This window comes from Strigops habroptila, chromosome 12, assembly GCF_004027225.2.
Source record: "Strigops habroptila isolate Jane chromosome 12, bStrHab1.2.pri, whole genome shotgun sequence".
NCBI lineage: Eukaryota > Metazoa > Chordata > Aves > Psittaciformes > Psittacidae > Strigops > Strigops habroptila.
The window spans coordinates 18,337,087-18,363,396 of NC_044288.2; the positions used below are offsets into that span (position 1 = coordinate 18,337,087).

Sequence of the window (26,310 nt, forward strand, 5' to 3'; positions counted from 1 at the left end):
CGGGGAGCCCAACAGCACAGCTCGCTCCATGCTCTCCTTCCTCATGGTACATCACGGAGATGGGGCTGTCAGAGATGCTCAGGGAGCCCCAGCCAGGACCCATAGGGCTGGCAGCTGGGCGGCTCTGCATGGTGTGGGGTGCCTGGTCCCCCCTGACGCCCGGCTCTGCTCTCCTTGCAGCTCCCCGGATGCACTACCTGGCTGACAGTGGTGAGTGTGTGAGCCTGCAGCCCCCCACTGCTGGTCCCCCGGGGCTGTGGGGTCCAGAGCCTGGGCTGGAGGAGATGCTGGGACCAGGGAGGGAAGAAGTGGGAAGAAGGAACCCTTGAAAGGCTGGGCCAGGGCAGAGCTGAACCAGGGCAGAGCTGGTGGCAGAGGAACTGAAAGAGGAGGTTGCGTTGCACTGAAGGGTGCGATGGGAGGGATATCATGGGAAAGGGATTTTGGGGAGAGGAATGCCTGCACGGGGGGAAGCCAGGCTGGACATGAGTTGGAGCTGGAAGGAGACGGAGCTGGGTGAACGTGGAGCTGGGTAGTGCCATGGGAGCACAGGGGTTAGGGTGGCCCAGCGAGTGCTCTCCCAGGTGTGGAGCTCATCCCTGCATTTTCCCTTATGCACCTTGGTGGCTCCTTTGCAGATCCCCTCATTTCTAAGTCGGCCTCCCTGCCTGCCTACAGGAGGAATGGGCTGCACAGGGTGAGTGTTTCCTGCTGCATCCTGCTGCTGCCCAGCATCTCTGCACCCGTTATCGTTCTCCCCAGGCTCTTCAAAGACCCCAGTGCTCCCCTTTCATGACTAGGGTGTCCTGCTGCCCCCTTCTCTGCTCCCCTACTGTCACTGCTGGTCTGTGCCAGTCCAAAATGACCCTCATTGGGGACCAAAGTGCCCTGTCCAGGCAGGAAGGACAGAGGTGCCTGCCCTGAACCTCCTGCAGGGCGCATTCAGAGGATGTTACTTCCCAGTGCAAGAGCATTGCTTTATACCACAGGGCACTGATTGCTGGGGTTGGTCCTGCCTCAGTGTGACCTGGGCTTGTCACTTCACCTCCTCGTGCCTCAGTTTTCCCACTGCCAGTGGTGGGGAGCAGGTCCTGCTTTGGGGTGGGTGCCTTTCCCTTTGGGTACATGGGAGGTGTTGTGCTGAGCATCTAGAGGGAACCCCTCTTACTCCTCCCTCCCTGCATCCCTCCCACAGCCTCCCAGTGCCGAGCTTTTCCACTACGACAGCACGAACGCCGTCAACTGGGGCATGCGAGGTAAGGCCATGGGGCAGGGGAGCAGCACGAGCAGGGGATCCTGCAGAGGAATCAGTGTGGCTCATCTCTCTCTTTTCTCTCTCCCCACAGAGTACAAGGTAAGATGCTGCTGCTCCCAGGAGCAGCTGCTTGCTGGAGGTGCGAGTACCACCCAGAGAGAGTCCCAGAGATGTGTCCTTGGGTCCTTCAGGAGGAAGTTTTGCCCTCTGCCCGCCATGCCCTACCTTCATCCCCCTCCATCTCCCACCTGACATCCCCATCCCAGGAGTGTGGGGCTCAGACCACGATCCTTCTGCCAGGGTCCCAAGCACTTGGCTGAGCAAGTCTCGTGGGTGAGGAACAGAGAAGGGTGGTAGTGCTCATGGTTCCCCACTCGCTCGTCACTGGGTCACTCCTGGTTTCAGTGAACAGTCTATTCCAGAGCCACCACAGTGATTCAGAGTGGATCAGAGTCACCCTGAGAGCAAGTCCACCCTTTGCCTTGTCCCATCCAAGCCCTGGAGGCAGCTGTGCCACCCAAACCCTGCTGAACATGGCAGGAGGAGGCTATGTCCTGGTGGTCCCCACAGCCTCATTCCCAGGTATGCCCCAGTATGTCCCATGGTCTTCCTGTCCCTGTGCAGATATACCCCTACGAGCTGCTCCTGGTGAAGACAAGGGGGAGGAACCAGCTGCCCAAAGATGTGGACAGGACTCGGTTAGAGGTGAGGAGAGCCTTTTCCACTGGGCATAATCTCCTTGGGGCTCAGAGGGGCCAAATCCTGCTGGATTTGCTTAGCCCCAGCAGGCAGTGTGGGGCTCTGAGGGGCTCAGGGATGTGTGAGGAGCATCTCCGTGGCTCCCCAGGAGCACATGTGTCAGCACACTGCCACAGTGGTCCTGCTGCTCTGCTGGCCGGGCAGAGCTGTTCCCTATGCCACAGCATGAGTGCATTTAGCAGGAGGGAGCTGGGTGCTCTGCTCTCCTGAGCGAGCACTGCTGGGGGTCGTAGCACCCCATTGCACCCAGTGGGGCAGGAGATGCCATCAGACCCCCGGGTGGTGGCTGTGGTCCCCATTCCTGGCCCAGCATCCTCTCTCTCCTCAGCGGCACCTTTCCCAGGAGGAGTTCTACCAGATCTTTGGCATGACCATCGCCGAGTTCGACCGCCTGGCGCTGTGGAAGAGGAATGAGCTGAAGAAGCAGGCCCGGCTGTTTTAAATGCAGTGCACTATAAATATATACATACCTATAAATATATACATAGAAAGATCTCTATCCTGCAGCTCTGTATGATTCTCGGTGCTGTACGTGGCAGAGGCGCCCTCTGCACCCCTGAGAGTGAATTGGAGTCTCGCAGATCATTTTATGCTCTTGGTTTCTTTTTCTTTCCCAACTCTGTTCCTGTGTCCGTTGTTGGGTTCTCTCAGGGGCTGAAGCCATGGGGCCCCGAAGCACTTGGTGTCTGTCGCTGCTGAGGTGGGGATGGCAATGCTGCGCTGGTGATTGCTCCTATCTGCTTTAGGGCAGCAGCAAACGAACCACTTTGATTTATAATGATTTTACTCATATAAACTGTGTCTCCCTAAATCAAGCTCAACCATTTGTGGCTATAAGAAAATTCCATCTCCAGCAGCAGGTAGTGGTAAGGCCTAGAGGCTATTATTAATAATAATAATAATACAACGGTGGGAGTCTTTTCATTTTCAAAGCATTTTATGGACAGTAACTAACTGTTCGCCATAACTACCTGCATGGCAAAGATGGGGAAACTGAGGCAGGGCTCGGTGCTAGCTGTCACAGAAGCCTCTCCAGACCATGCTGTGCAAGGGCAGCAGAGCTGGGCACAGAGGGTGCGGCAGGAGCCACAGCCTCCCAACTGTCCTGTGCTGAGTGCCCCACATGGGGAGGCCCTGGAGCCCCGCTCCTAATGCACATCTAATGTTCCAGTTACTGCTTTCTCAAGTGGTAAGTGGGTACGTGTGACCCTGAATCGTGTTTCTGTCACAGCCTGCTGTCCCCACAGGGCTCAGCTGCAGGTTTGAGGTGGGAGAAGTTGTCGTGGGGGTGCCAGGAGTCACTGTCCCTGCTGCCACATGCTCCTTTGCATGCCCCACAGGTCTCCCAAGCCCAGTTCTGCCCTAAGGTCTTTGCTGGAGAGGGACAGTGATGGTGACATGAGCATCATGGCCAGGCTGGGCACATGAGGGGCACCAGGAGGGAACGGATATGAAGGGGTTTGTGGGCAGGGACAGCGCAGGTGAAGCAGGGAATGAGGTGTTAATGGGGAGCTGGGCTTGCTCATTGGGAGTGGTGAATCAACACTTGGGTGGGGGAACCAGCTCTGGATGAACCCAAACCAACCCGCTCCGGACCCCCGCCTCTCATGGGGGGATCTCCGGGTGCTCAGTGCGCGGCAGCGCTTGGGGGGTTCAGAGGTGGGGGGAGCCCGAGACACCCTCGGCGGTGCAAGGAGTAGGGCGGCGTGTGCGGGGCTGCCCATGGCGGGGCAGCAGCGACGGGAACAGCCCCGGGCGGTGTGTCGGGGCCGTGGCGGCGCTCGGCGCTGCCGTGCACCGAGGGAGGGGCGGACGAAGCGATTGGCCGCTCCGACGGCGAGACCCAGCCCCGCCGGGCGGCTGCTCCCGGTGTCACTCGCCCGCCCGCGCCTCCCGGGGCGGCCGGTGCTGCCCGCGGCTCCGGCACCATGGACCGGCTCAGCGGTAAGAGGCGGCGGGACGGGACGGGATGGGACGGGACGTGCATCGCCTCTCCCCGCCGTGCCGGGCGTGCGGAGCCCGGGGATGCCCGTCCCGGTCCCGGGCGCTGCGGGTCGCGCATCCCTTTCCAAACCAAGCGGGTGCACTCACCGGATCGATGTGGGACCCTGTCCCCAGGGTGCCTTCCCCCCCGCCCCCCAGCCCTGCGGCAGGGCCAGCTGGAACGCGAACTGGTACCAGTTTCCCTTCGCTGGTCAGATGGGTGAAAAGCCAGTGGCTTGAAATCAAGTTGATGGGGTGTAAGCACTTGTTAAGGGAAATTATGGTCGTAGAAAGGGAGGTGGCTGGTGTTTCTAGATGGAGCTGATCGGATCCAGAGTTTCCCTAGCTGGGGAGGATGCTGGTGGTCTCGTAAAGCCATGGAGGACCTGATCCCCACCCTGCTGGGAAACGGCTGCGTTCCTACATGTGTGTGATTCCTGCCTGCAGCTTGTGGCGTGGGGCTCACGTAGCTGTTGGGCTTTGATCTGGGATATGAATAAACCTGCCAGGGTTTTGGGCCAACTTCGCAGAGAAGGTCCTGGCTTTCTGCTGGGGCTTGCAGGTCCCTGGAGGGAGCAGAGGGAGGCTTTCGGGGAGATTGCTGCTCGCTGCTGCTAACAGTGGCCTGGGGCTACAGGAGCAGGCGGTGACATGGTGTAGCATGGGGGTCCTGGCCCTTGACCGGTCCTCAGAGGTGCTACAGAAGCACTAGCCAGAAATGATAATGGAGGAGGGCAGGGGCATCACTGGCTCTGCAGGTTGGGACCACGCAGAAGTCCCCAGGGCGGTTCAGACAAGTGCCGGGTCAGCACCAGAAGGACCCGAGGGTCAGGAGTTCCCCTTCGCGATGTAAAAGGATGGGGTGGTGTTTCCGCAGTGGAAACACAGTTATTAGGAGTTTGACTCCCGGGCTGCAGGTCGCGGTGCCGGTGCTCAGAGAGCAGTGCCAGTGCCCAGCAGGCCGGGAGGGGACAGGACGGTGACAGGGACAGCCTTCCCCCGCGGCTGCGGCTCGCCCTGCCTGCCTGCCAGCCAGACAGGGTGGCTTTGCCAGCGCTGAAGGAGGGTGCTGTTGCTGGAAGCAGTGTTGTCAAATGACATGTGATGCCAGAGATGTCTTTCGAGGTTCTGGAGGGCCTCGCTGATATGGAGAGAGGAGAGCAGAGAGTCTTTGCTGCCCCATTCTCCTGCTGCGCGAGTTGGTGGAAGGTGCCCCGTTTGCATCCCAGCACACCCCAAAAATCAAACCAGGGAGCTCACTGCATGGGAGGGCAGGGGGTGCCTGGCACGCTGCAGAAACCATATTGGGCATCGTGCAGGCACTCCACAGGCTGACCCCGCTAGAAGAGTGCCACTATCCTGTTTTATTCCTCTCACTAGTGCCTGCTATGGTAGTGGCTGCAGTGGCTGCTTTGCTTTGCGTCCTTGTAACGAATTGCTGTTGGCACCTGGATGTCTTTTTGCTAATATAGACCTTTTTCAGACCCTCCTGCTCATCGCCCTGAGCCGCTTGACCCGTCTGTGTCTTGCAGAGGGAAGGTGTGGGGGTCTCACCAGGCTCCCTTCCTAGCACAAGGGGTGCTGGGTCTGTGATGGGTGGGAGCTCTGTGCCCTTTTTCCCAGGCTCTACCTGCCCTCTGGCAGCCCCTTTCTTCACCCGGAGCTCCAATCAGGCCCTGTTTGTATCCTGCCTTGCTCTTGCTTTATGATCTGCCAGCTCCTTCATCGCTTCCCATGCTTCAGCTGAGCCTGCTGCCTTCCTGGTGCAGGGCTCAGCTCCACACCAGTGGGTGCTTGTGGACCTGTTTCAGGTTTGCTGATGGAGAAGCACACGCGTGTGTGGTTTGGGAGGTGATCTGTGCCATGAGCCTTTGCTCTAGCAGGGCTGTGCTCGCACATGGGTTCCCCTCATTAATGACTCTTCCTTGACCTTTTGTGCCACCAGGATTTAGCTCCTGCACCAAACTTATCTGGGGTCTAAATCCAGCAAAGCCAGCGGAGGTGTGTCAGCGATAAACTTGGCTCCAGCTTGCCCACAGGAATGGGGAGGCCGCGGGGTTGGTGGGAGGGAGCCCGGATCATTCCTGGCAGCAGGAATCCATGCACGGAGCCCGGTGGATGGGGGTGCGGAGCGGGTGAGGAACAGGGATCAGCTGCTAGCGCCAGGCAAGTGCCGAGCTCTCCCCCGCATTGCAGCCATTCCTTCCGCTGGAAACTCAGCTGCCCGGATCCACCGCCTGTTTATAGCCAGGAGCATGTGGGGAAGGGGCTGAGCCCACCGCAGGCTGCCCGGGCCCTGGTGCGATGGGCAGAGCTGTGGGAGATGGCCCCAGGGATGCTGATGCCAAGCGGAGCAGGGCAGCACTGGAGTTATCTGTCCTTCTGTATCTTCCAATATCCTTCTGTGTGCCATGCTTCCCTTAACCGAGGGAAATGAGTCTTGCTGTAGGTCCTGGATCCCTGTTGGAGCCAGCCCGGCTGCTCCAGAGGGACCTGCCCTGAACATCATGGGTGCATGCTGCAGCAGGGGCTGCTGGAGAGCGGGCTGGTGTCCCCACTGACTGCTGCAGGGTATTCTCCAGCCAGGGACCCTGGGGACTGTCCTGAGCTGTGTGGAAAACCTGCCTCTTTCCCGCGTTTGACCTGGAAATGCTGTTTTCCGGTGCAAATGTGCTGAGCCGTGAGACTGGTGCACCCTTTGCTACGGAGCAGCGCTGAGCGCCATGTGCCTGAAACCCTCCCGCCTGCAGTGGGCTGGTGGTTCTTATCCCAGCCCAGGAAAACTCTGTTTAAGGCTTTGGAGAAGTCTCATCCCAACAGTGGGAAGGCTTTTCCAAGGAGGACAGGGAGCAAAAACTGAGCTTGATGCAAGATTTGCGTGTGGTTCAGTAGCCAAGTAACTTGCTGGGGACAGAGATAACGACTTAGCAGAGTAGAGGCTTGAAGTGGTTTCTGGCATGCCATGTCCTATCCCCTTAACCCTTCCCTACACTAACTACTATCTAGCCTGGCGCAGCTAAACCTCTCTCCTGAGGAACGCACATCTCCTCCTGCATGTAAGGAACCTTAAAATCAACAGCACAATTGTCAATTCTGTGAAGTAGCTACTAAATGTCACTCTTCCAGGGCAGCAGCAGGACAATTGGTTTGGAAACCTCCCAAGGTTGCTGCAGCCCCTTCCATTTTTGCTCTTGATATGCCTCCCATCGCATCAAAGGCAGGCTCTTTGGCAGGCAGGGGAAAACACTATTTCGTAAGAGTTTAGAACGAAAACAGATCTTTGCTGCAAGGGGTTTCCATGCTCAAAATGTTTTTTTTTCTTTTTCTGTTTTTGAAGTGGGTTTCATGTGCATATGATCCTGGAAGTGATAAGAGGGAGATCTGGTATGCTCTGATTACTGGCAATTAGTAGGAGATGTGGAAGGAGCGGCTCGAAGAATGGCTTTGGCTTTCGTCTGGGGTTTTTTGCACGTTAAACCCATCCAGCTTGGTAATGGGGGGAAAAAACCCCTTTCTGGTTCCTTGTCCAGTGGGTGCAGCCTCCCATTTTATGTGGTATCAGTGTCATCTTATGCTTTGGGAAATCAAGGTTGTAAAAAACAGAGCCGGGAATTTCATACCAACAGGTTTGATAGCTGGCTTTTGTGTCCTGCAGTTAAAAGCAGATTCGGTGAACCAGTCCCGGCACTGTTGGAGCCATCAGCAATAATCAGAGCAGTCGCATCTCTCCCTGTGCTCCAGCTCGTCGGCTCTCCCACCGGGATAAACTGGCTTTCCTGCTGGGATAAACTGGCTTTCCTGCTTCTCCATCCCTGCCCTGCAGGGGTTAAGCGGGTAGGAAATGCTGTCGGCCGGTGGCCTTGCCACTGCACCTGATGCTCCCGACGGAGCTGGCAAGGGAAGGAAACGGAAGGGCTGTTCTCAGCTGAGAAAATACGCTTATCCTGCCCTCCGAGGGTCCTCCGGTGCAGCACGGCCACGGCCCCACACACAGGCACACACAGGCACCCTCTGCCTTGCCCTGCCTGCCCAGGAACATCACTGACTGCAGGGACCGGGCTGAGGTGGCCACTGAAAGGGTCCCAATTCCAGTGCTGTGCAAGGGAGACTAGAGCCCAGCCCAGCTCCCAGCTCCAGGGCATTGCTGGGGCAGGGATATAACACAGGACGCTGGGTGCTGGGTGCTTGTCTCCCTCCCTCCAATTCTATGGAGATATTTCCCCCACAGAGGGTCTGTGGTTCTCCTCCCACTATCTCTGAAAAGAGGGATCCGCACTGTGCAATGTGGCTGAAAGCATTTGGGAAAGCGGAGCTGGCTGGTGGCTAATCCACCAGTTCCTTACGGCAAATCCTGCGCCCATATCCTCCTGATGAGAGTCTTGTACCCAGTTATGCCTCTGAGGACCCAGGCACAATCACTCCTGTGACCCTTCCTCCTAGAAGGATGTGTCAGCCTTGCCAGCCTTCCCATATCTCACTCCTGCAGGTCGGGTACTGCACCCAAGAAGTTTTGGATCTTGGCTTTGAGGAAGGAGGATGTACGGAACATGGAGAGCAGCCTTTGGGATGCAGAGAGCTTTCCACCCCACCAGTGGGGCTGGGGTGTCCATTTTGGAGGTCTGGGTGCTGGAGGACCCACCCGGTCCTGGGTGGTGTCGTGGTGCAGGGCGGTGGGAAGAGCATGGCCGCAGGAGAGCCATTATCAAGCACTGGGGTGCTGAGTCAGCGGGTTTCCCACCACGGTGCCTGCAATTAGCTGTAATTCCTGCTGTCCTGCAGCCTGAGGTTTGGTGGAGATGAAGGGCTACAGAGGGGTGAGAGCTTCAGGCCCCTCCAGCTCCGAGATAGCAGCAAGGTGTGACTGGGGGAGGATTCCTGATGCTCTTCTCGCCACAGAGGGTGGTCATAGGGGTGGGTAAATGCTGTAGCACTGGTTCCAGGGCCAATCCCAGCATCCATGGGGAGCCCAGGCCAACCTGCTGCTCCCTGCGCTGCAGAGTTTGTTTGGAAAAGGCCGACACCAAAATTTGGGTTGGAGGAAGCACAGTTTATTCTGGTTCTGACTAATGCTAACATCTCCCCTCTGCCTGCAGCTTGTTCTTTATACATTACTCAGCAGGTCTCGCCCCTGCCTGACTATTCCTTTAAAGGGCATCTCAAACCTTTCTTTTTCATTCATTATTTAACCGTGTTCTCCAGCCAGCCGGCTCCGAGCCCCAGGCTGGCCTGGCCAAGCATCCTGCCATGCACCCACTGAGGCTGGCACTGAGGTTTGAAATGCAGCCTGGAAGCACTGAATCTGGTCCAGGTGTATTTGCAGAGCTAAGTGTGTTAACTGGGCTGAGCTGTGGCTGGAAACAACTTACTCCTGGGGTTAGGAGGTCCCCAGGAATCAAGGGCAGAGCAGTCAGGGAGGAGGCTGCCCGTGCCCTGCCTGGGGACATGAGCAGGGTCACAGCGATATCTCACCTGGGTGCTTTTATTTGCTTGACTTCTTTCTGTGCTCAGCAGTAAGAAGGCGATGGAGAAACCACCCCCTGCTCCCCTGGGGTGGGGGCAGATGCAGCCCCAGTGGGTTTAGAGGGGTAAAGTTTGCTTTTGGTGAGCTAAAGCAAACAGTCCTCTCCAGGAGGTGAGGAAAGAGCTGCTAAGCCATCAGTAGAGGGGGAACAGCCTTTGGAGGACTCCTGCTGCAGCATGGGGCACTGGAGGGTGGTTATCTGCCTGGGTCACAGGAGATGGTTGTGGGTAATTTAATCAGGCTGTTAATTATTACCTGCACCACTTGTGAAGCTGCTCTGCTTTGATGCAAGCTGCTGCTAGGACGTACCCTACAGCCCAGCCAGAGGCTCCATCTCTCAATCCCCATGGCACTGTTGGGGGCTCCCTGGGATGTGACACCAAGGGCACTGGGCACCAAGCAGAGCCCTGGACATGCAGTCACTGCTGCTGAGGGGTTGATTTTCCACCCGCAGCCATGCTCTGAGCATGGGCATCCCCAGGAGAGCTTGGACCAGACTGGAGCTGCAGAGCTGCACCCTTCCCTGTGGGCCATGCTGTGAGGGGCGCGCTGCCGGCACAGGGCTGGGTGTGAAGGGAACCACCACCATCCCCTTGTTCTCCAGTTCCTCCTTTAATCTGGTTACATACAGAAGAGGCTTGACTGGCCCCACAGCAGCGAGGGGTGGGTTTTGCCGTGTGTGAGCTGGCAGGGGCGTGAATGCAGGTGATAATCTGTGCCCTTTGCAAGCGCTGTCAGCCTGTAATTACACATCTCTCTATTCAGGACTCCTGGTTTCTAGTTTAAGACTGTGAGGAGGATGTGAAACTGCCTCTCCTCCAGAAAATAGTGCAGTAGGGCATGTTTGGAGTCTTCTGCGTCCAATTCCCTTGTGCCTGGCTGGGTGCACTGGGCAGAGCAGCTCCCCTTGCTCTTCTCCCCTTTCTAGGAGGTGGTGAGGACTGAGAAACCCCTTCATGCAGAGGAACAGGGTGAAGCAGGAGGGCTTGGGGACAGCCTGGCTGAGAGGGCAGATCTGCCACCCAGCCCCAGGTTGGGCTTGCTACTCGGCTGGGATGTGAGCGGCTCGGAGCCAGGCCATGCGATAAGGCTTTCTGCAGAGCTATTTATACTGGGGAGATGAGCTGCTGCTGGCAAAGGCACTGGGGCAGACGCAGGACCCTTCACAGGAGCACTGCTGAAAGCTGGAGCTGTGCTGGGAAAGGCATCCCCTCCCGAGCTGCTGTAGTGTTGGGGTGTGCGTCTGGAGCAGATGGGGCCACAGATGAAGGAGGCACAGCCAGGGCAGCCTTCTTGCTATTTAACCTCTCCGGTTGCTCATCTCTCCTCTCCCAGGGCTGAAGTGCGATGGAGGGGCCCCGCAAACCCTGGGGGCTCCTTCATGTAAGGAGAGAAGCCAGCGGGAGGCTGTGGTAGGAAGGAGAGCAGGCAGGTTTCACGTTCATCTCCTGGGATTGATTTTCCAAGGTTATCAGCTAAGGATATTAGTTACTGTAACGTCAGGATGATGAGATCCCCAGGAGATGCGCTGCTGCAGCCTGGCTGTGCAGGGTGTGCTGTGGGGAGGTGGCAGGTTGGTGCTGGGAGTTCAGGGGACAAGTCAAAAGGTTTGAGCTCGCCTTGCTCCCAACAGCTTTGGGGATGCTGCTGTGGTGTGGAGGGGGAGCAGGGACGCTGCCAGGTCCTGGGGCTAACAGCGAGGTGGTTAATCACAGCAAGGGATGGGAAAAGGCACCGGCTGAGGCAGTTGGAGAGCCAGGGAGGGTGGAGGGCTCATGGCCATGCAGGAGCCAGCCCCAAGCGCTCAGGCTCCTGCTGACACTGTTGGATGCAGACGTGCTCCCCCCATCCGCCCCACTCAAGGGGCCCTTGTTTCCAGGGAGGAGATGATTCATGTCCATCGAGCGGCCCCTTAGCAAATCTTCCACTCTTATGGGGATGTTGCCAGAGCTGAAGTGTGATCATTAATGGTTGGCTTTTCTCTAAATATACCCTCTGGGCTGGAGCAGGACAAGTTGCTGCCACAGCCATGCAGGGAGGAGGTACTTTCCAGGCTGGCATTCCTGGCCCCACCAGTCATCCCAGTTTGCCCCACACCCAACTGGTGATGTCTGGCTGGGAAGCTGAGCTCGGCTGGCAGGGATGCCCTGCTCATCGCTGCTGCCTCTCGGGGCTGAGCGCTGCCCTTCCTTCCCCTGCCTGCTTGGCAGGGTGCTGAGCCCGCACCGGAGCAGCGGTGGCCGCAGGCAGGGAGCAGGCAGGCAGTGCTGTGTCCTCCTGTCTGCTGCACAAAGGAACAATTCTGGGAGCGCTGCCCCCGACAAGGCACTTCCTCACCGGCTGCGCGCCTGCCTCCTCCCCATCGGAAAGAAACCTCCTTGGGAATGGGAATGGGAACAGGAACTGCCCTGGGAGCTCAACTAAGAGCTCAGGAGGCCACGGCTTTCCTCAAGGAGCAGCGGTGGGGGAAAGCTGGCCCTGCTGGGGTGGGAAGCAGCATGTTGGATGGGAACTGTCAACATCCAGTTAAGGCATCACCCCTCCGGTGATGCCCACAGCCTGTGCTGGGACAGGCAGTGAGGGAGGGAGGCACATCCCGGTGCCTGGGTATCACTTGTCAACATCAGCCCATGGAGAGATCAGAGCTGTTTGTGTGCTGCAAACAACTCTGGCAGCGCTGGGTCTGTTTGTCCCATAGGGCAAGTGACCATCCTCCTGGGGCTGGGGTGTCCCCCGGCTGTGCCCCCTTCCCTGGCCCACACCCCACCGATTGATGGCATCCCAGGAGCTATAAGCATTTGTTTACCGGTGTTGGCAGCTCTAAGCAGCCCCACGCAGCAGGCAGAGCATCCCAGGGCCCGGCCCGTGCCAACAGGAAGGGTTTATTTTTGCCTGGGCTTTATTTTAGCTACAAACAATGGTGGTTACTCCCAGCATCCGATTTCCCCCCCACCCCCAGCCTTCACCTGGTGCAGGAGGAAGCATGGCCGGGGCAGGAGGAGGACAGGAGAACTGTGGCCACAGGATGGGGGTCCCCGTGCACCTCCCACCGCAGCAGCCTCGCAGCGTTATGGTGCTGTGAAACAGCATCTCCCCTCCCCAGGGCTCTCTTTCAGGCTGCAGACTGGCTTTGCTTGGGGGTGACAACTCCACATCCATTGTCTTATCCCTCCCCCTGCAAAAGCTGGGTCTGAACACCAGGAAACTTCTGCTTTGGCTTGGCCAGAGCCTCTTCCTCCTCCTCCTCTTCCTCCTCTCTGCAGGTTGCTGGAGCAAGACTTGATTCCTGCTCCTGTGACAGAGCAGAGGCCGGGGAGGGGGAGATGGGCTCTGCAGCTGCAGGCTGTGCCTGCGCCCTTATCTCTGCGCTGTGGAAACAGGTCCCTGGGGTGGGGGGAGTGTTCATGGGGTCTAAAAATAGAGCTGGCCTGGGTGCAGGGTGAAGAGAGGTCGTGGGGTGCTGGGGGGGACGCAGCTCCTCTGCCAGCATCGTGCTTGGTGCTGCTTCTAGGGCAGCAGCACAAACACTGCCCTGTTGTGAACAGCAGCAGTGTCCTGGTGCTGGTTCCCCGGCTCAACCCATCCCAGCAAAGCTGCCCTGGCTCCCCCCAGCCCATCCACCCCAGTTAGTTAATGCTACAGCCATCTGCTGCCCCGACTCCTGGCCGTCCCAGGCTCCGAGACCTCGCTGACATCTCCCTGTCCCACCACGCAGTGGGACAGGCTGCAAGCATGGAGAGCAGCGAGCTCCTGGATGGGGAAGCTGGCGCTGTTCCCTGTGCTGGGATGCCTGTGCTAAAGCCTGATTCCAGGGAAGCAGTGTGATCCCATGGGATGTCAGTTGCAGGAGAAGCCACAGAAGGAAGCAGTTGGGAACCATTTGTCAGTACCAGAGGTGGGTGTGAGGCCGGAGGTGTCCGTGTCCCACCAGTGGCTATTGCAGAAGTAATGTGCCATTCCTTGCTCACCAGGTAACCTTAAGTCAATTACATCAGCCCCTATTGCCCTCCTGCCTGGAGCAATCTCCCCTTGCTTCCTGCAGCCACCCCATTAACCTGATTCACGTTGGAAGCCTAACGAGTGTAGGAAATGAATTCCTTCCCTTCCTGCGCTGGCCCCGGGCAGGGGCTCAGCTCTGCAGCTCTGTGCCCTCCTGCTTCACAGGCCTCTTTTACTGCCTTGTGTTTTGGAGGATGTTTAACAAGGGAGATGGAGGGGACAGCTCAGCTGGGGGGAACAAAGGAGCCTTCAGTGCTCGCCGTGCTGCGTGTGCCCAGCTCAGCACTGGGTGCTCAGTGATGAGCTCACCCGCCTGCCATGCCGGCCACAAGCCTCCCTTATTGGCCACTCTCGTCGCCTGTGTGCAGCAGGGTGCCCTCGCTGCCTGCTTTGTCACTATTAATAGGAACCCGCCTGCCCTTTTGCCCTCAGCTGGTCTGAAGCCTTGACACAAGAGCTGGTGGCTGTGATGAGAGATGTCCTACACACAGCAGCGGATGGGGATGCTGGTGAGCACCATGCCTAGGCTTCAGTGTGCTCTGGGAAGCTGATGTAGGGAGTGTGCATGGTCCCCATCTCCCTGCCTCTGCAGAGGGGCAAAGAGAGGGTCATGAGAACTGAGTGCTTACCCTGAATATCACTCATGAGGTTCTTACATGGCCAGAGCAGGTCCCCATCCCAGGAGGTGTGTGCTGAGAGTGGCAGTGAGCAGAGCATCAGCAGGACCTGGGTTCTGTGGCTGCCTGTCTGCTGTGGGATGTTTTTCCAGCCCAAGGAGCAGAACCCCTGCTTCCCCTGTGGTTGCCCTCTGTTTTCCTATGGGCTGGCGGATGCTGCCAGCTCCCCAGGCTTGCTTGTTCCTTCTGGAGCTGTGCCGAGGCTTCTCGCGCCTGCCTGGGGGTTACCTGTCCTGCTTTGGCCTGCACACAGGAGATGCGCACTGGGAAAGCTGCTCTTGCCGAAAGGGCTGAGGCTGCTGTTTAGGTTGGCGCTGCGGAGGGAGGAGGAAGCAGAAGGTCTGTGGAGATAGAAACCCATCGGCTGGGGCGGCAGGAAGGGACTTGTGAGGCGCATCCTGCCTTGTGTCCTGGGGAGGCAGGGATCTGGGGCTGGGCACGCTGTCTCCTTGCCCAGGGGCTCGTCTTGGCCGGGTGCTGATCTGTATCAACCCACTCATGCTTGGCTTCCCTTCAGCTGAAAACAGCAGTTGGTTTGACTGTGCTGTCCCTGCTTTGGGCAGCAGTGCCGGCCTGCTTCCCGCCAGTCCTGGGAGACTCACGCCATGCTCTATGCTCTGGCTCAAAGGGTGGAAGGTGGGCACCCAAAATCCTGGGTCAAACCTGTGGCATCCCAGTTTTGGATGCGTGTTGGGCAGTGAACATGGTGTTCGGATAGGGCCCAGCAGAAGCTCTTATAGAACATGAGCGATGAGGATCCCATCAGCTGTAGCAGTGCAGCATCCTGCCCTTCCCCTGGCAAATACACCCCATGTCAGCCCTCGCTGCTGTGGGATCCCAGTACCCAGTGGTGGGGATGGGTACAGCCCAGACAGGGTGTCCCTGATGCTCTGTGCTGCTGGTACATGCTCTCCCCTCCTTGCCAGCCATCCTCATCAGCCAGCATATCCAAGCTGCCTCTGCGGTCACCTCTGGCCTCATCTCCTGTCCCTGGAGACCCAAAGCCAGCTGCATGCTGCCCCGGCTGTGCCACAATGACTTTCAGTTGCTGCCAAGAGAAGGGATCCTGCTCACGCTTGCACTGGGAGAAACCACAGCTTTATTCTGTCCTCTGTGGCCTCCAGGGCTGCAGGTTTGCTGGTGTCCCTGAGCTTGGCATCTCCAATGCATCTCGGGCACCTGCAGTGGAGCTGGGCATCTTACATGGTCCTGGGTAAAACAGAATCTTGGCTTTGGATTCAGCTCAGTTCTGTCTTATCCTGCTCAGAGGAGATAGGTACAGGAGGAGACCTGGGGTGAGGATGTTGGTACATGTGTAGAAATGGGGGTGTGGGAGCTCAGGAGAGATTTCAAGTCCTCCCCATCCTTCCCAACCTTGGCCAACATGTTGGTCAGCCACTGCCAGCCCCATAAATACTGCTTTCAGTGATGAAATTGTTTATGTAGCCCTGCTCTGATATGCAAACACTCAAGTGTTTTCTGGAGCCTTGCTGCATGGGTAACCCACAGCTGCTGTGTGCTAAAAAACTAGCCCAAGAATCACCACATCAAAGAGGAGACCCACGACTCCATGTGTTGTGCCCACGATGGTGATTTACGGAGAATGCTCTTTCCTGTTTTTTGCTGGGCTCTGCCTGTCTCCCCCGCCTGGTTCTGTTTGCTGTGCTGATGCTGTGTTCAGGTGCAGCAGCAGCACAGGAGCTGGTGGGTACTGGGATTGATGGTTGAACTTGACAATCTTACAGGTCTTCTCCAACCTAGTTGATTCTATGGTTCCCACACACTGCAGAGCGGATGAGCAATGGCTTCTGGTGTAATTCCTCTTTACCAAGATTTCCACTGTTCTGACCCTCTTGGCTGCATGTGGGGCTGTGTGTGTTGGACCAGCAACACAGAGCTGGGTGGGGAGAGCCCCTCCTGTGCTCCCGAGCACCATTCAGGTGCCTGTGTGGGGCAGGGGCTGTCCCTTGGGGCAGTGACTCTGTGCATGGAGTGAAGAGTGGGGTGGTTGGAGCAGTGTGGATGAGCTGGGGTGATACAGGGGAGGAGTGTCAGCAGGGCAGAGGAGCTGCTGTTGGTGAGCATGGGGAGGAAGGCTTTAGCCTGTGTATGGGGACATCGTGGAGGTGAGCAGGGGAATGTGAATGTTCCCCAGCAAACGAGGGATGGGAGGATATTGCCCTGAGTGGCATTGCCAGGTGTCTCTGGAGATGGCATCTGGGTTTCCTGTCCTTCCTTCCCTTATCACCATCCAGGGCCTGTCACAGCGAGGGGGCACCAGCAGCAGTGATACAGTGTTGGGCAGACAGGGGTGTAGTTTTATCTGTGTGGAAAAATATGTGTGCTCAGCCCTTTGATACTGGTCCAGCAGCATGGAGAGCTGGCGTTCCCATTCACAGGCTCAGCAGGCTGCATCCTGGTGTCTGCGTGCAGGTGGAAGAGCTTCTGCATGGAAGGAGCACGTGTGCATTTAGCAAACGCCGCCTGAGCTGTGCTGGGCCAGCTGGGAAAGACCCACATCCCAGGGTCTTCCACACGTTCCAGCCCCTTCTACCTTGTCTTAATCCCAGCAGCATGGCTGATGGGCTTTTTCCTGCTCTCTCCAGTGCTGGACCAGCTCCTGCCAGAGCTCAGTGTCTTGCTCAAGCTGCTGGACCACGAGTACCTGAGTGCCACCACGCAGGAGAAGAAGCTGGCCGTGTCCACCATCCTGCAGAAGCTGCAGCCACCGGCAGGTCTGTGTCCCACTCCTGTGGTGCCCGGTGGCTGTCCCCAGGGGCAGTGGCTGCTCTAGAGGGATCCTGGTCAAATCCCCATCAGGGCAGGAGCACATTCTGCATGGCAAGGATGTTCTGCCTCTGTGCCCAGCGCCCAGCACATGCTCAGCCCCCTTGGGACACTTTGCTCCCTGGTCTTGCTTCCCAGCTTTATCCCGCCCTGGATGCAGGGGCTGGTGTCAGCCCTGCTGTGGCTGCAGGGGGCTGCTCCCCGTGGAAGCAGCTCTTCACAGAGGTCTTCCTGCCTGCTGAGCACAGGGGTTACCATGGGAAGGCCAAGAGGACCGGGGGCTTCACAGCCTTCCCGCCTTCCTGCAGGCAGCAGCATCCCTGGAGATTCCTACGCTCCCTGGGTGCCTGCTCTGGAAGGGTGCCCTGTGGCATAGTGGGGTGAGCTGGGCTGTGTCCTTGGGTTGGTGTCTGTGGGGAGGCAGGGTGCCGGTGCTTGCCCTGGCCACCCCCAAGCTGAAAGCATCCCCCTCCTCCCAGGGAAGGACGTGGACTACATGTACGTCAACACGGCGTCCCTGAGCAATGGCACCAGCTTCGTGGAGTCTCTCTTTGAGGAGTTTGGTACATCTTGGGGTCCCTGCTGACAATAGGGGCTTTTGGGGTGCCCAGGGAAGGAGGGTGAAAGCTGTATCCTTGTCTCCAGCATGGGCATCATCACCCTAGGCACTTGCTCCCACTCCCCCATCGCTGTTTGGGGTCTGGTCACAGGAATCCACTCACCAGCAGTGGTTACCATTGATGCCCATCTCCCAGCACCCTCCCAGTGAAGGGCTGTGGGTGCTTGCCTGATGGTTCCTGGAGGGCATGGCTGGGGAGCCCAGCTCTGGGGTTTCCTGTTCCCTTCACCTCTCACTTACCCCTGGGCAGACTGTGACCTGCGGGATCTCCAGGACATGCAGGAGGAGGAGGGAGACACCAGCGAAGGTGCTGGCTTGGATCTAGCAAGGACCCAGACAGCAAAACCTGTGAGTCCCTGACTGTCAGCCATGAGGTCTGCTCTGCACCCGCATGGGGAGCTGGCGGTGGCCAGGTCCCCTTCCTGTCCCATGTCACCACTGCGACTCATCATGACCCTCTCTGCTAATGCAGTGGTGTTTCTGCCGCAGGTTGCTGTAGACCCTGCCCCACCATTGCCCACCACTCCCCCGCCTGAGGATTACTATGAGGAAGCTCTGCCCCTGGGCCCCGGCAAGGCCCCCGAGTACATCACCTCCCGCAGTGAGTCCTGCTCTGTGCTGGGGTGGCAGGAGGGTGGGGGGAGCCCCGAAACCTGCCCTCTGCACCCCCTGCCTGCCTGCCCCCCTGACAGCTCCTCCTGGGGAAGGAAGCATCACTGCTCCCACCAGCGTTGCTCGTGTCCTGCTCCCATCCCATCCTGCTGCGCTGTTATTGTAGGAAGTTGTTTGCTCTGGCTCTACTGGGAAAGGGAGAGGTTGGATCTGCAGGGAGCTGATGCTGAAATGCCTTGGGAGGGTGTGCTTTGCTCTGCCCTGGCTCACAGCTCGCTGCTTGGAGCATCCTTGGAGGGAAACCAGGTCTAACAGCCCCAGCTGCCCTCTGCTTCCTCTGCAGACAGCTCCAGCCCCCCCAATTCCATCGAGGATGGCTACTACGAGGATGCAGACAGCAACTACCCCGTCACCAGGATGAATGGGGAGCAGAAGACTTCCTGTAGGTATCTGGTGCCCTTGCTTCAGCAAAGTCAGCCTTGAGATGGGGCTTGAGCACCGGTCTGGGGGCTGGTGGGGTTGAGGCTGGAGAACCTCTCATGTGTCAGAGGGTGCTGGCCAAAAAGCAAGGAGCGTGGGGTGCTGTTTGTCATGCCAGCCAGAGCCCTTGTGCTGCAGAAGGGATGTAACTGGTGCTGCGTCTGTCACCAGGTGTCCCTGCCTGCTCCTCCGTGCCCTGTGCGGGAGGTGTGTGCAAGAGGGCCAGCACGGGATGCTCTGATGCAGGTAGAAGGTTTAACCCAGGCTTTCAAAGTCGGAGCCTCACAAAGCAATAGGCCATCCCAGGGGGTTGAACAGATGCACCTGGAACTGGCATTCGGCCCACGAGCATCCTGCCTGGTTTGGAAGGGAAATGGGGACGTCTGGGGTCAAAACACTGCTGTTTGCAGAGATGACATGGAGTCCCTCCATCCCGGCACCCAGCCCAGGCTCTGTCCCAGAGCAGTGTGTGAGCGTGCCCGGCAGGCAGGGCCCGGGGTGCCATTCGGGGTGACTCGCCTGCTTCCTTTCAGACAATGACTCGGATGCGATGAGCAGCTCTTACGAGTCGTATGACGAGGAGGAGGAGGAGGGGAAGAGCCAGCAGCTGACACACCAGTGGCCGTCGGAGGAAGCCTCCATGAACCTGGTGAAGGACTGCAGGATTTGTGCTTTCCTGTTGCGCAAGAAGCGCTTCGGACAGTGGGCCAAGCAGCTCACCATCATACGGGACAGCAAACTGCTGGTGAGCCCAGAGCTGCTGCGGGGCAGAAACCTGTTAGAGGGTTACAAGAGCGGTTGGGTCCAAGCTGAAGAGAAATAGCACTATCCAAGCCCCAAGGCTGCCACTGCCTTGCAGCACATGCTGAGGTTGCTCTTGCTTCTCTTACTAGCAAATGGAGGGCTCCCCTTTTGTTAGAACCCCATGGAGTGAGAAGGCAGCAGCGCTCTGCCACCGAGGCTGGTGCAGAGACTGAGCCATCTCCATCTGTGCCACCCGACAGGGACCCTGAGAGGGACCCCAGCTCTGCCAGTGGTTTTGGCTGAGCCCTGAGCAGTTCCCTTTGCTTCCCCTAGTGCTACAAGAGCTCCAAGGACCGTCAGCCACACGTGGAGGTGCCCCTGGGCACCTGTAATGTCATCTACGTCCCCAAGGACGGGCGGCGCAAGAAGCACGAGCTGCGGTTCTCGCTGCCGGGGGCCGAGGCGCTGGTGCTGGCCGTGCAGAGCAAGGAGCAGGCTGAGGAGTGGCTGAAGGTACCACAGCCCCGGGAAAGGTCTTTCCCTCCTGGAAGGGGGCTTTGCTCCCGTCTCTTATCGTCTGGGGGGCTGGCCAGATGCTTCCCAGGGCCTGGGCGTCTCCGGCGCTGATAGCCCCCGCGGGTGGGGATGTTTGCTCTCCCCCTCCTCTTCCCCATGGCCCTTTCCTGCCTTTGTTCAGGGGCAGGAGGCGGGGGCCACGGTGGGAAAGGAGCCTCTGAGCTCACCACAAACCCAGCTCTTGCCCCACATGTGGGAAAATAGGGTTGCTTTACAGAGCCATGCTGTGCCCGCCTCTAAAACAGGGGGTCATGAGGTGCCCTGTGCTGGCAGGATGGCTGCGGCTTGGCACCCACATCCCTCACCTCTGATTGACAGAGATTTCCCAAATCTCTAACAAAATCTGTGAAACCAGTTGCAGTTTTGAAGGGGCCAAGGTGTGTGTAATGCACCAGGCAAGCCCCAAAACCCCGAGCAGGGCTCACTGACCTGTCCTGCAGAAGCAAGGACCTCTCTCCCCATGGTTCAGCCTGGCACTGGCAACAAGATGGGAGCTTGCTGAGCCAAGGGAAGTAGCCCTGTCCCTTGGGTACGTTTTGAGTGTCTGCTGGGGGCTGTCTCCACAGGTGATAAAGGAAGCCAGCAGCCCGGCAGCAGGCGGGATGGAAGCCCCCACCTCCCCGGTGATGCCGTGCAAGATGGACCTGGATAAGGTGATGGTTTATAACCACCCCACTGAGGTGCTGCGTGGGGCTGGTGTGGCTGAGGCTGGGGAATGTGGGGCTGGGAACCTCGAGCTCCTGGTGCTGGGCGAGGAATCCTTCCCATCCTCGCAGTAGCCCTGTGGGGCTTATGGGGCTCTGTGCCGCTGGGGATGGGGATCGGGGCTCCCCTGGCACCAGGGCGCATCCCAGCCGTGCACAGGAGGGTTGAAGGGCTGGTAGTGGCTGTTGCTGGGGGCAGTGCAGGGGGATGTTGCTGACGGGGAGATGCTGCTGACGGGGGGATGCTGCTGACAAGGTCCCCGCTCTGCTCCCCCTGCAGCGTCTGTCGCAGGAGAAGCACACCTCTGACTCGGACAGTGTGGCCACGGGTGAGACCAGCTCCACAGCAGCCCGCAGAGAGCCCGGCGAGCACGGTACGGCCCCTGCCCCAGCCAGGCAGGCTGTCCCCCAGCCGGTGAGGGGGATGCCATGAAGCACACCAGGCACACACGGCTACCCTGTCCCCCTTCCAGGGAAAGGCAAAAAGAGCGGCTTGGCTGACCTGAAGGGCTCGATGAGCCGTGCAGCGGGAAAGAAGATCACCAGGATCATCAGCTTCTCCAAGAAGAAGCCTTCCCCCGAGGACACGCAGACCTCCTCCACCGAGGAGGACATCCCCTGCTGTGGTTCGTGCAGCTGGGGCAGAGACAGGGCTTGGCTTGCATGGGGCTGGAAGCGGTGGGGAGCAGCATCCTTCCCCCCAGCCTGGCCAAATAGGGGGCAGATGGGAAGGGTAAGGGGGCAGTGAGATGGGGGCAAGGGCACGGAGCTGCTCCAGGGCTGTAACATGCCTCAGGCTATGAAAGGGTCCCCAGTCCCTGCTCTGCAAATTGCCGTGGTGCATGAGGAAGGGGCAAGGAGTTATCCATGCCTCAGAAAACAGGCTTAGGTCACTATGTGGCTCTGAGCTGGCACCTCACCTGGGACCAGGGTGTCCCAGCTCACTCTCTGTAGGGAAACTGAGGCACACAAGCACCAAAGGAGCAGGGACCTATGCTGTAATCTCTATGCAGCCATGTCTGAGACCCTTCCCTTGTCCCTGGCAGGCTACCTCAGCGTCCTGGTTAACCAGTGCTGGAAGGAGCGCTGGTGTCGCCTCAAGGGCAACACCCTCTACTTCCACAAGGACCGCACCGACCTGCGGACACACGTGAACGCCATCGTGCTCCGGGGCTGCGAGGTGGTCCCGGGGCTGGGCCCCAAACATCCCTTTGCCTTCCGCATCCTTCGCAACGGGCAGGAGGTGGTGGCGCTGGAGGTGAGCAGGCAGTGGGGTGGGCAGGGTGTGATGGGGAGCCCCGCCTGTGATGATCCACACTTGCATGCAAGCAGTGCTGTGTTTTCCCCTCCCCTGCATGTCAAGGAAGCCCAGGGCTGGGGGTCTTGGGGCCTCCTCCATGTGCCTGTGGACCCTCCTAGGTTTTGCACACACACTTCATGTCAGAAAGCACTTCTCCACAGCAGGGCTTTGCACTGGGAGGCAGGAGTAAGGGCAAGGGGGCTGGGAGCTGGGCATACACCCCAACCCCTTTTCTCTCCCATAGGCAAGCTGCTCCGAAGACCTGGGCCGCTGGCTGGGTCTCCTCTTGGTGGAGACAGGCTCGCAGACAGCACCAGAGGCCCTGCACTATGACTACGTGGATGTGGAGACCATTGCCAACATAGTGACGGCTGTGAGGCACTCCTACCTGTAAGGCTGTCCTCCTGCTGTGCTGCGGGCTGGGAAGGGGCTGTGCTGGGAGCAGAGCATTGGGCTGGGCATGGAGATCCTCATCCCTTGCACTCCCTGGAAAAGGCATGGGCTGGGACACTGTTTGTGCTGTGATGTTGGGGAAAGCCAGCGCCCCAGAGGTTGGTGGTTCCCAGAGTAGGGCAGTTTCCTTTGGGTGGGGTGGAAAGCGTAAAGTGTTTCATCAATGCTGATGAAGGACTTGAGGGACAAGCGTGGTAAGGTGGGGTAGAGTGGGTAGGGTAGGGTAGGGTAGAGTGCTCCTGAGTGAAGCTGGGAAAGCAATGCAGGTATCCCTCTGACATGAAAGGGCTCAGTGAGGGGCTGGCAAAGGAAAGTTAAGACCCCATCCCTCCTCCTGCAGGTGGGCCAGCTCCTCCCAGGATCACCGGCCAGACTCCTCCCGTGTCGTGTACGATGATGTCCCCTATGAGAAGGTTCAGGTGAGTGTGGCTCCGTGGCTCGCCCTCTCCCGCCACTGTGCCCTACAGAAGATGCCCTGTGATGGTGTTACAGCACCTCTCCTCCTGCCCCGCTGCAGGCTGAGGAGCGGCCGGCAGGCGCGCAGGTGAAGCGCCATGCCTCCTCCTGCAGCGAGAAGTCGCGGCGCGTGGACCCACAAGTGAAGGTCAAGAGGCACGCGTCGAGTGAGTGGGGCCCTGAGCACAAACCTCCATGGGGACCCCGGCCAGGGCAGGGGGGTGTTGCTTCCCCAAGGGGCTCTGCAGCCAGGCTGGGGCTGGCCGGCTCCAGCACATGGGTGATGGGTTGTGGTGCGCCGGCTCAGCTGGCATCGGTGCAGCCAGACCCAGAGCCTTCCTGACGGGCTCTCCTTGTGCATGCAGATGCCAACCAGTACAGGTACGGGAAGAACCGGGCAGAGGAGGATGCCAGGCGATTTCTGACAGAGAAGGAGAAGCTGGAGAAGGAGAAAGCATCGATCCGCAGTGAGCTGGTGTTGCTGCGGAAAGAGAAGCGAGAGCTGCGGGAAGCCATGAAGGGCAGCACGGGTAGGTTGGTGCCATCCAAGTGCTGCAGCTGCGGCTGCTTGAAGGCACTCTGGTGCAGAGATGGGGACACTGGGCTGGTGGTGGCACTGTGGCTGTGAGCCGGGCTGGCTGCAGCACGCTGCCAGGCTGGCAGCCCCATCTAGTGTCCCGATCCAGCAGGATGGGTGGCTTCTCCATCCCTAGGCAAAGGCGCTGAGCTGGTGTGCTTGTGCAAGCAGGGACGAAGCTGCAGGAGCTGGAGCAGCGGGTGGCGGTGCTGGAGGAGCAGTGCCGGCAGAAGGAGGAGGGACGTGTCGACCTGGAGCTGAAGCTGACCGAAGTGAAGGAGCGGCTGAAGCAGTCGCTGGCAGGAGGCCCGGCCCTGGGGCTGGCTGTGACCAGCAAGGTTGAGAATGGGGTACGCATCCCTTCTTCCTCGCTCCAGCTTCCCCTAGCAATGAATGCTTGGAGTGGCAGGCAGAGAAGCACATGGGGAAGAGGGGATATCCCTGCCCCTTTGTCTCATTGTGGACAGAGGTGGGAAGCAAGGCATCAGTTAGGTTTGGCCACATCAGTTTTAACCTCATGACAGTTTGTGGGGTTTTTTTCCCCTGGCTGTCCTTGTTCCCTGGGTCTCCTAAATCTTTGTCCTTCTTACTCCCTCTTTTCCACAGGAAGCTACAAACAAGCCAAATGGGAGCGCCCCCGAGCACTTGGTCCCTGTTAACTGTGCAGCTGAACTGAGGAAGAGAAGTCCCTCCATCCTCCCTGCCAACAAGGGGAATGTGCTGCGGAAGGCCAAGGTCCTGCTTCGCTTTCCCTCTCTTACCTGGCCCCATGGGAAATTCTGCCTTTGTCCTGTCCCTCTTGCTTGATCATGAAATTGGGGGATCAGGGATGCTTCATACCTCAAAAGCAAAGGGTACTGCCAGGGCCCCCTGCAGCCAGGCTGACCCAGCAGCACTTGCTGCTGGCATGAGCTCAGCTCGCAGGGATATTTGGGAAGCGCAGGGCTGGGTGGGCAAGGGGAAGAGCATTGCCTTTACAATGCTTAGGGCAGCATCAACCCCAGCCTTTGGAGATGCCGTAGTGGTCCAAAGCCCCCAGAAAGGAGGGATGCCCTTGAAGGGCTCAGTGCTCGCTTCTCCAGCACTGTCTTCTCATCCTCTCCTTTCTTTCCTTTCTCTGCAGGAATGGGAAAAGAAGCAGACTTAAGCTGGGCTGCAGGAATGCCTGCCAAGCCTCCGATGGACACTGGGGCTCATGGAGGAGCTACAAGCCCCCTTTCTCCAAGGCACTGGGAGGGTGCATGGGGGGAGAGACGCTCTCCTGCGCCCCACCAGTGCGGCACCATCTGCCTCGTGGGCAACACTATAAACCATGGGGAAGGGGCGGGAGGGGGATTTGGGAGGCGGGTGGGGAAGGGGAGTCCTTTGTGGATCAGGGTCACATACTACTGGGAAAACCATCTCTGGGGGAGCATCCCCAGGGCAGGAGTTTGGCACAAAGTGTGTGTGCCCATGGTGGTGCGTAAGGAAGGAGAGGAGTGGCAGTCAGCACTGCTCGCACGCACTCTGATTTATCAGGATCAGCATGTGCCACCCTGGGGATGCTGGAGGCCAGTCTAACACTTGCCAAAGTGACCACAGACTTGTTGGGGTGTTTTGCCCCCCTCAGTGTTGGAGTTCATGAGCTGCTCAGGACCGGACACTTTGGAGATGCCGATCATTCACCCTGCACACTGCTCCCAGCTCCGCAGGGTCTCATCTCAGGGTTCATCATATCTCAAGCTCAAATGCTGCTGTCCAGTATTTCCTTCTTGTCCTCCAGGCAGCAAGGGTGAGGGCATGCTGACTTCCCTTGGGAATGAACAAAGCTCAAGTGTCAGCAGTTGAAAGCACATTAACAATGGACACCTTTCAACCTTGCTAAACAGCTTAGAAGTGCCGCAAAGGGCTGAGGCTGGAGGCAGCCCGGCTCTCTCTACCCTAGCCCCATGCTAGCTTTCAGAGGAGCAGGGACAGGGCTGTCTCCTGGCCAACAACACATTCACACTATTGCTGCTGCAGTCAGACACAGTTTGCCAAGGCATGTGGTCAAAATGGAGTGAAGGGAAGTTTAAACATTAAAACAAAACACAAAAGACCAAAAAAGGTGCTTTCAAATGAGGGGAGGAACAGAAAAGAGAAATGGAGGAAGGTCAATTAGCACTGGCAGAAACGAGGGATAGGAATGAAAAGGAAAGGTCCAGGCTTTTGGGCCGGGAACAAGGGAGCAGGCCAGTCACCCACTCATGCTAACGACTGCCACCATTAACCTTTGGAGCTTGCTCTTTCAAAGCCCTCTTGTTGGTAACTAGGTAAGCAGCTTTCAATAAACATGCTGGCACCGGCCTGCCTGCCATTCCCTGGCTATAGGTAGCAGAGTGGGTAAAATGCTTCTCCATGGGGAATGGGGTGGGCTCAGCACCCCTGCAGCACTGCCAAGGGCCAGGCTGGCGGAATCTCGGACACTGTCAGCTCAGAGCCAGGATGTACCCACTGCCCAGCTGGAGGGGCTCCCACTCCAAGGGATAAGGTGCAGGAAAGCCCTGTTTCTGATGTGCTCCTGCTTGTTACCAGCTTCCCTGTGCTGGCTGTCACGGCTCCCGTCCCAACCAGGCCTGCAGCTGCACTGCCTCATTTCCCACCGGGAAAGGGGTGAAAACCCTCTTCTCTAAGCTTCATCTCTCCCACTAAGGAGACAAGGAGCCTGTGCCCACATTGGGCAGAAATGGAGCTGGACCACTACATGCACATCATAGCATCCCAGACTGGTTTGGGTTGGAAAAGACCTTAAAGCTCATCCAGTTCCAACCCCCTGCCACGGGCAGGGAC

At 58.5% G+C, this 26,310-nt stretch overlaps 2 protein-coding genes across 13 annotated transcripts in view; both read left to right on the top strand.

The window, feature by feature from the left end:
* ABLIM3 (actin binding LIM protein family member 3) overlaps positions 1 to 2,507 on the top strand; it is a 51,447-nt gene extending 48,940 nt beyond the window's left edge. For all 12 annotated transcript variants that reach the window (XR_003994114.1, XR_003994115.1, XM_030504090.1 and 9 more), the window contains 6 exons: positions 181 to 210; positions 639 to 697; positions 1,196 to 1,256; positions 1,347 to 1,354; positions 1,880 to 1,960; positions 2,343 to 2,507. Coding sequence is in view for 10 of the 12 variants with exons in the window: in XM_030504090.1 (XP_030359950.1) it covers positions 181 to 210; positions 639 to 697; positions 1,196 to 1,256; positions 1,347 to 1,354; positions 1,880 to 1,960; positions 2,343 to 2,456 (353 nt within the window). In the remaining 2 variants the exon portion in view is untranslated. The remainder of the gene's footprint in view (positions 1 to 180; positions 211 to 638; positions 698 to 1,195; positions 1,257 to 1,346; positions 1,355 to 1,879; positions 1,961 to 2,342) is intronic.
* Positions 2,508 to 3,883: 1,376 nt separating this feature from the next.
* Positions 3,884 to 25,846, top strand: AFAP1L1 (actin filament associated protein 1 like 1). Its single transcript, XM_030504087.1, has 19 exons — positions 3,884 to 3,958; positions 16,801 to 16,929; positions 17,461 to 17,544; positions 17,851 to 17,948; positions 18,090 to 18,201; positions 18,556 to 18,654; positions 19,226 to 19,437; positions 19,770 to 19,949; positions 20,579 to 20,665; positions 20,997 to 21,090; positions 21,190 to 21,342; positions 21,763 to 21,974; positions 22,261 to 22,406; positions 22,810 to 22,888; positions 22,987 to 23,092; positions 23,291 to 23,455; positions 23,674 to 23,852; positions 24,109 to 24,237; positions 24,626 to 25,846. The coding sequence occupies exons 1-19, from the start codon at positions 3,943 to 3,945 to the stop codon at positions 24,647 to 24,649; spliced, it is 2,304 nt and encodes a 767-aa protein (XP_030359947.1). The 5' UTR covers positions 3,884 to 3,942; the 3' UTR covers positions 24,650 to 25,846.
* Positions 25,847 to 26,310: the final 464 nt, after the last annotated feature.

Bases quoted from the DNA above. Each gene is read 5' to 3' on its own strand.
- AFAP1L1 (XM_030504087.1), top strand. The intron at 22,407-22,809 runs GTAAGGCTGTCC...CTCCTCCTGCAG, and splicing joins GCTGTGAGGCACTCCTACCT to GTGGGCCAGCTCCTCCCAGG. The intron at 22,889-22,986 runs GTGAGTGTGGCT...GCCCCGCTGCAG, and splicing joins TCCCCTATGAGAAGGTTCAG to GCTGAGGAGCGGCCGGCAGG.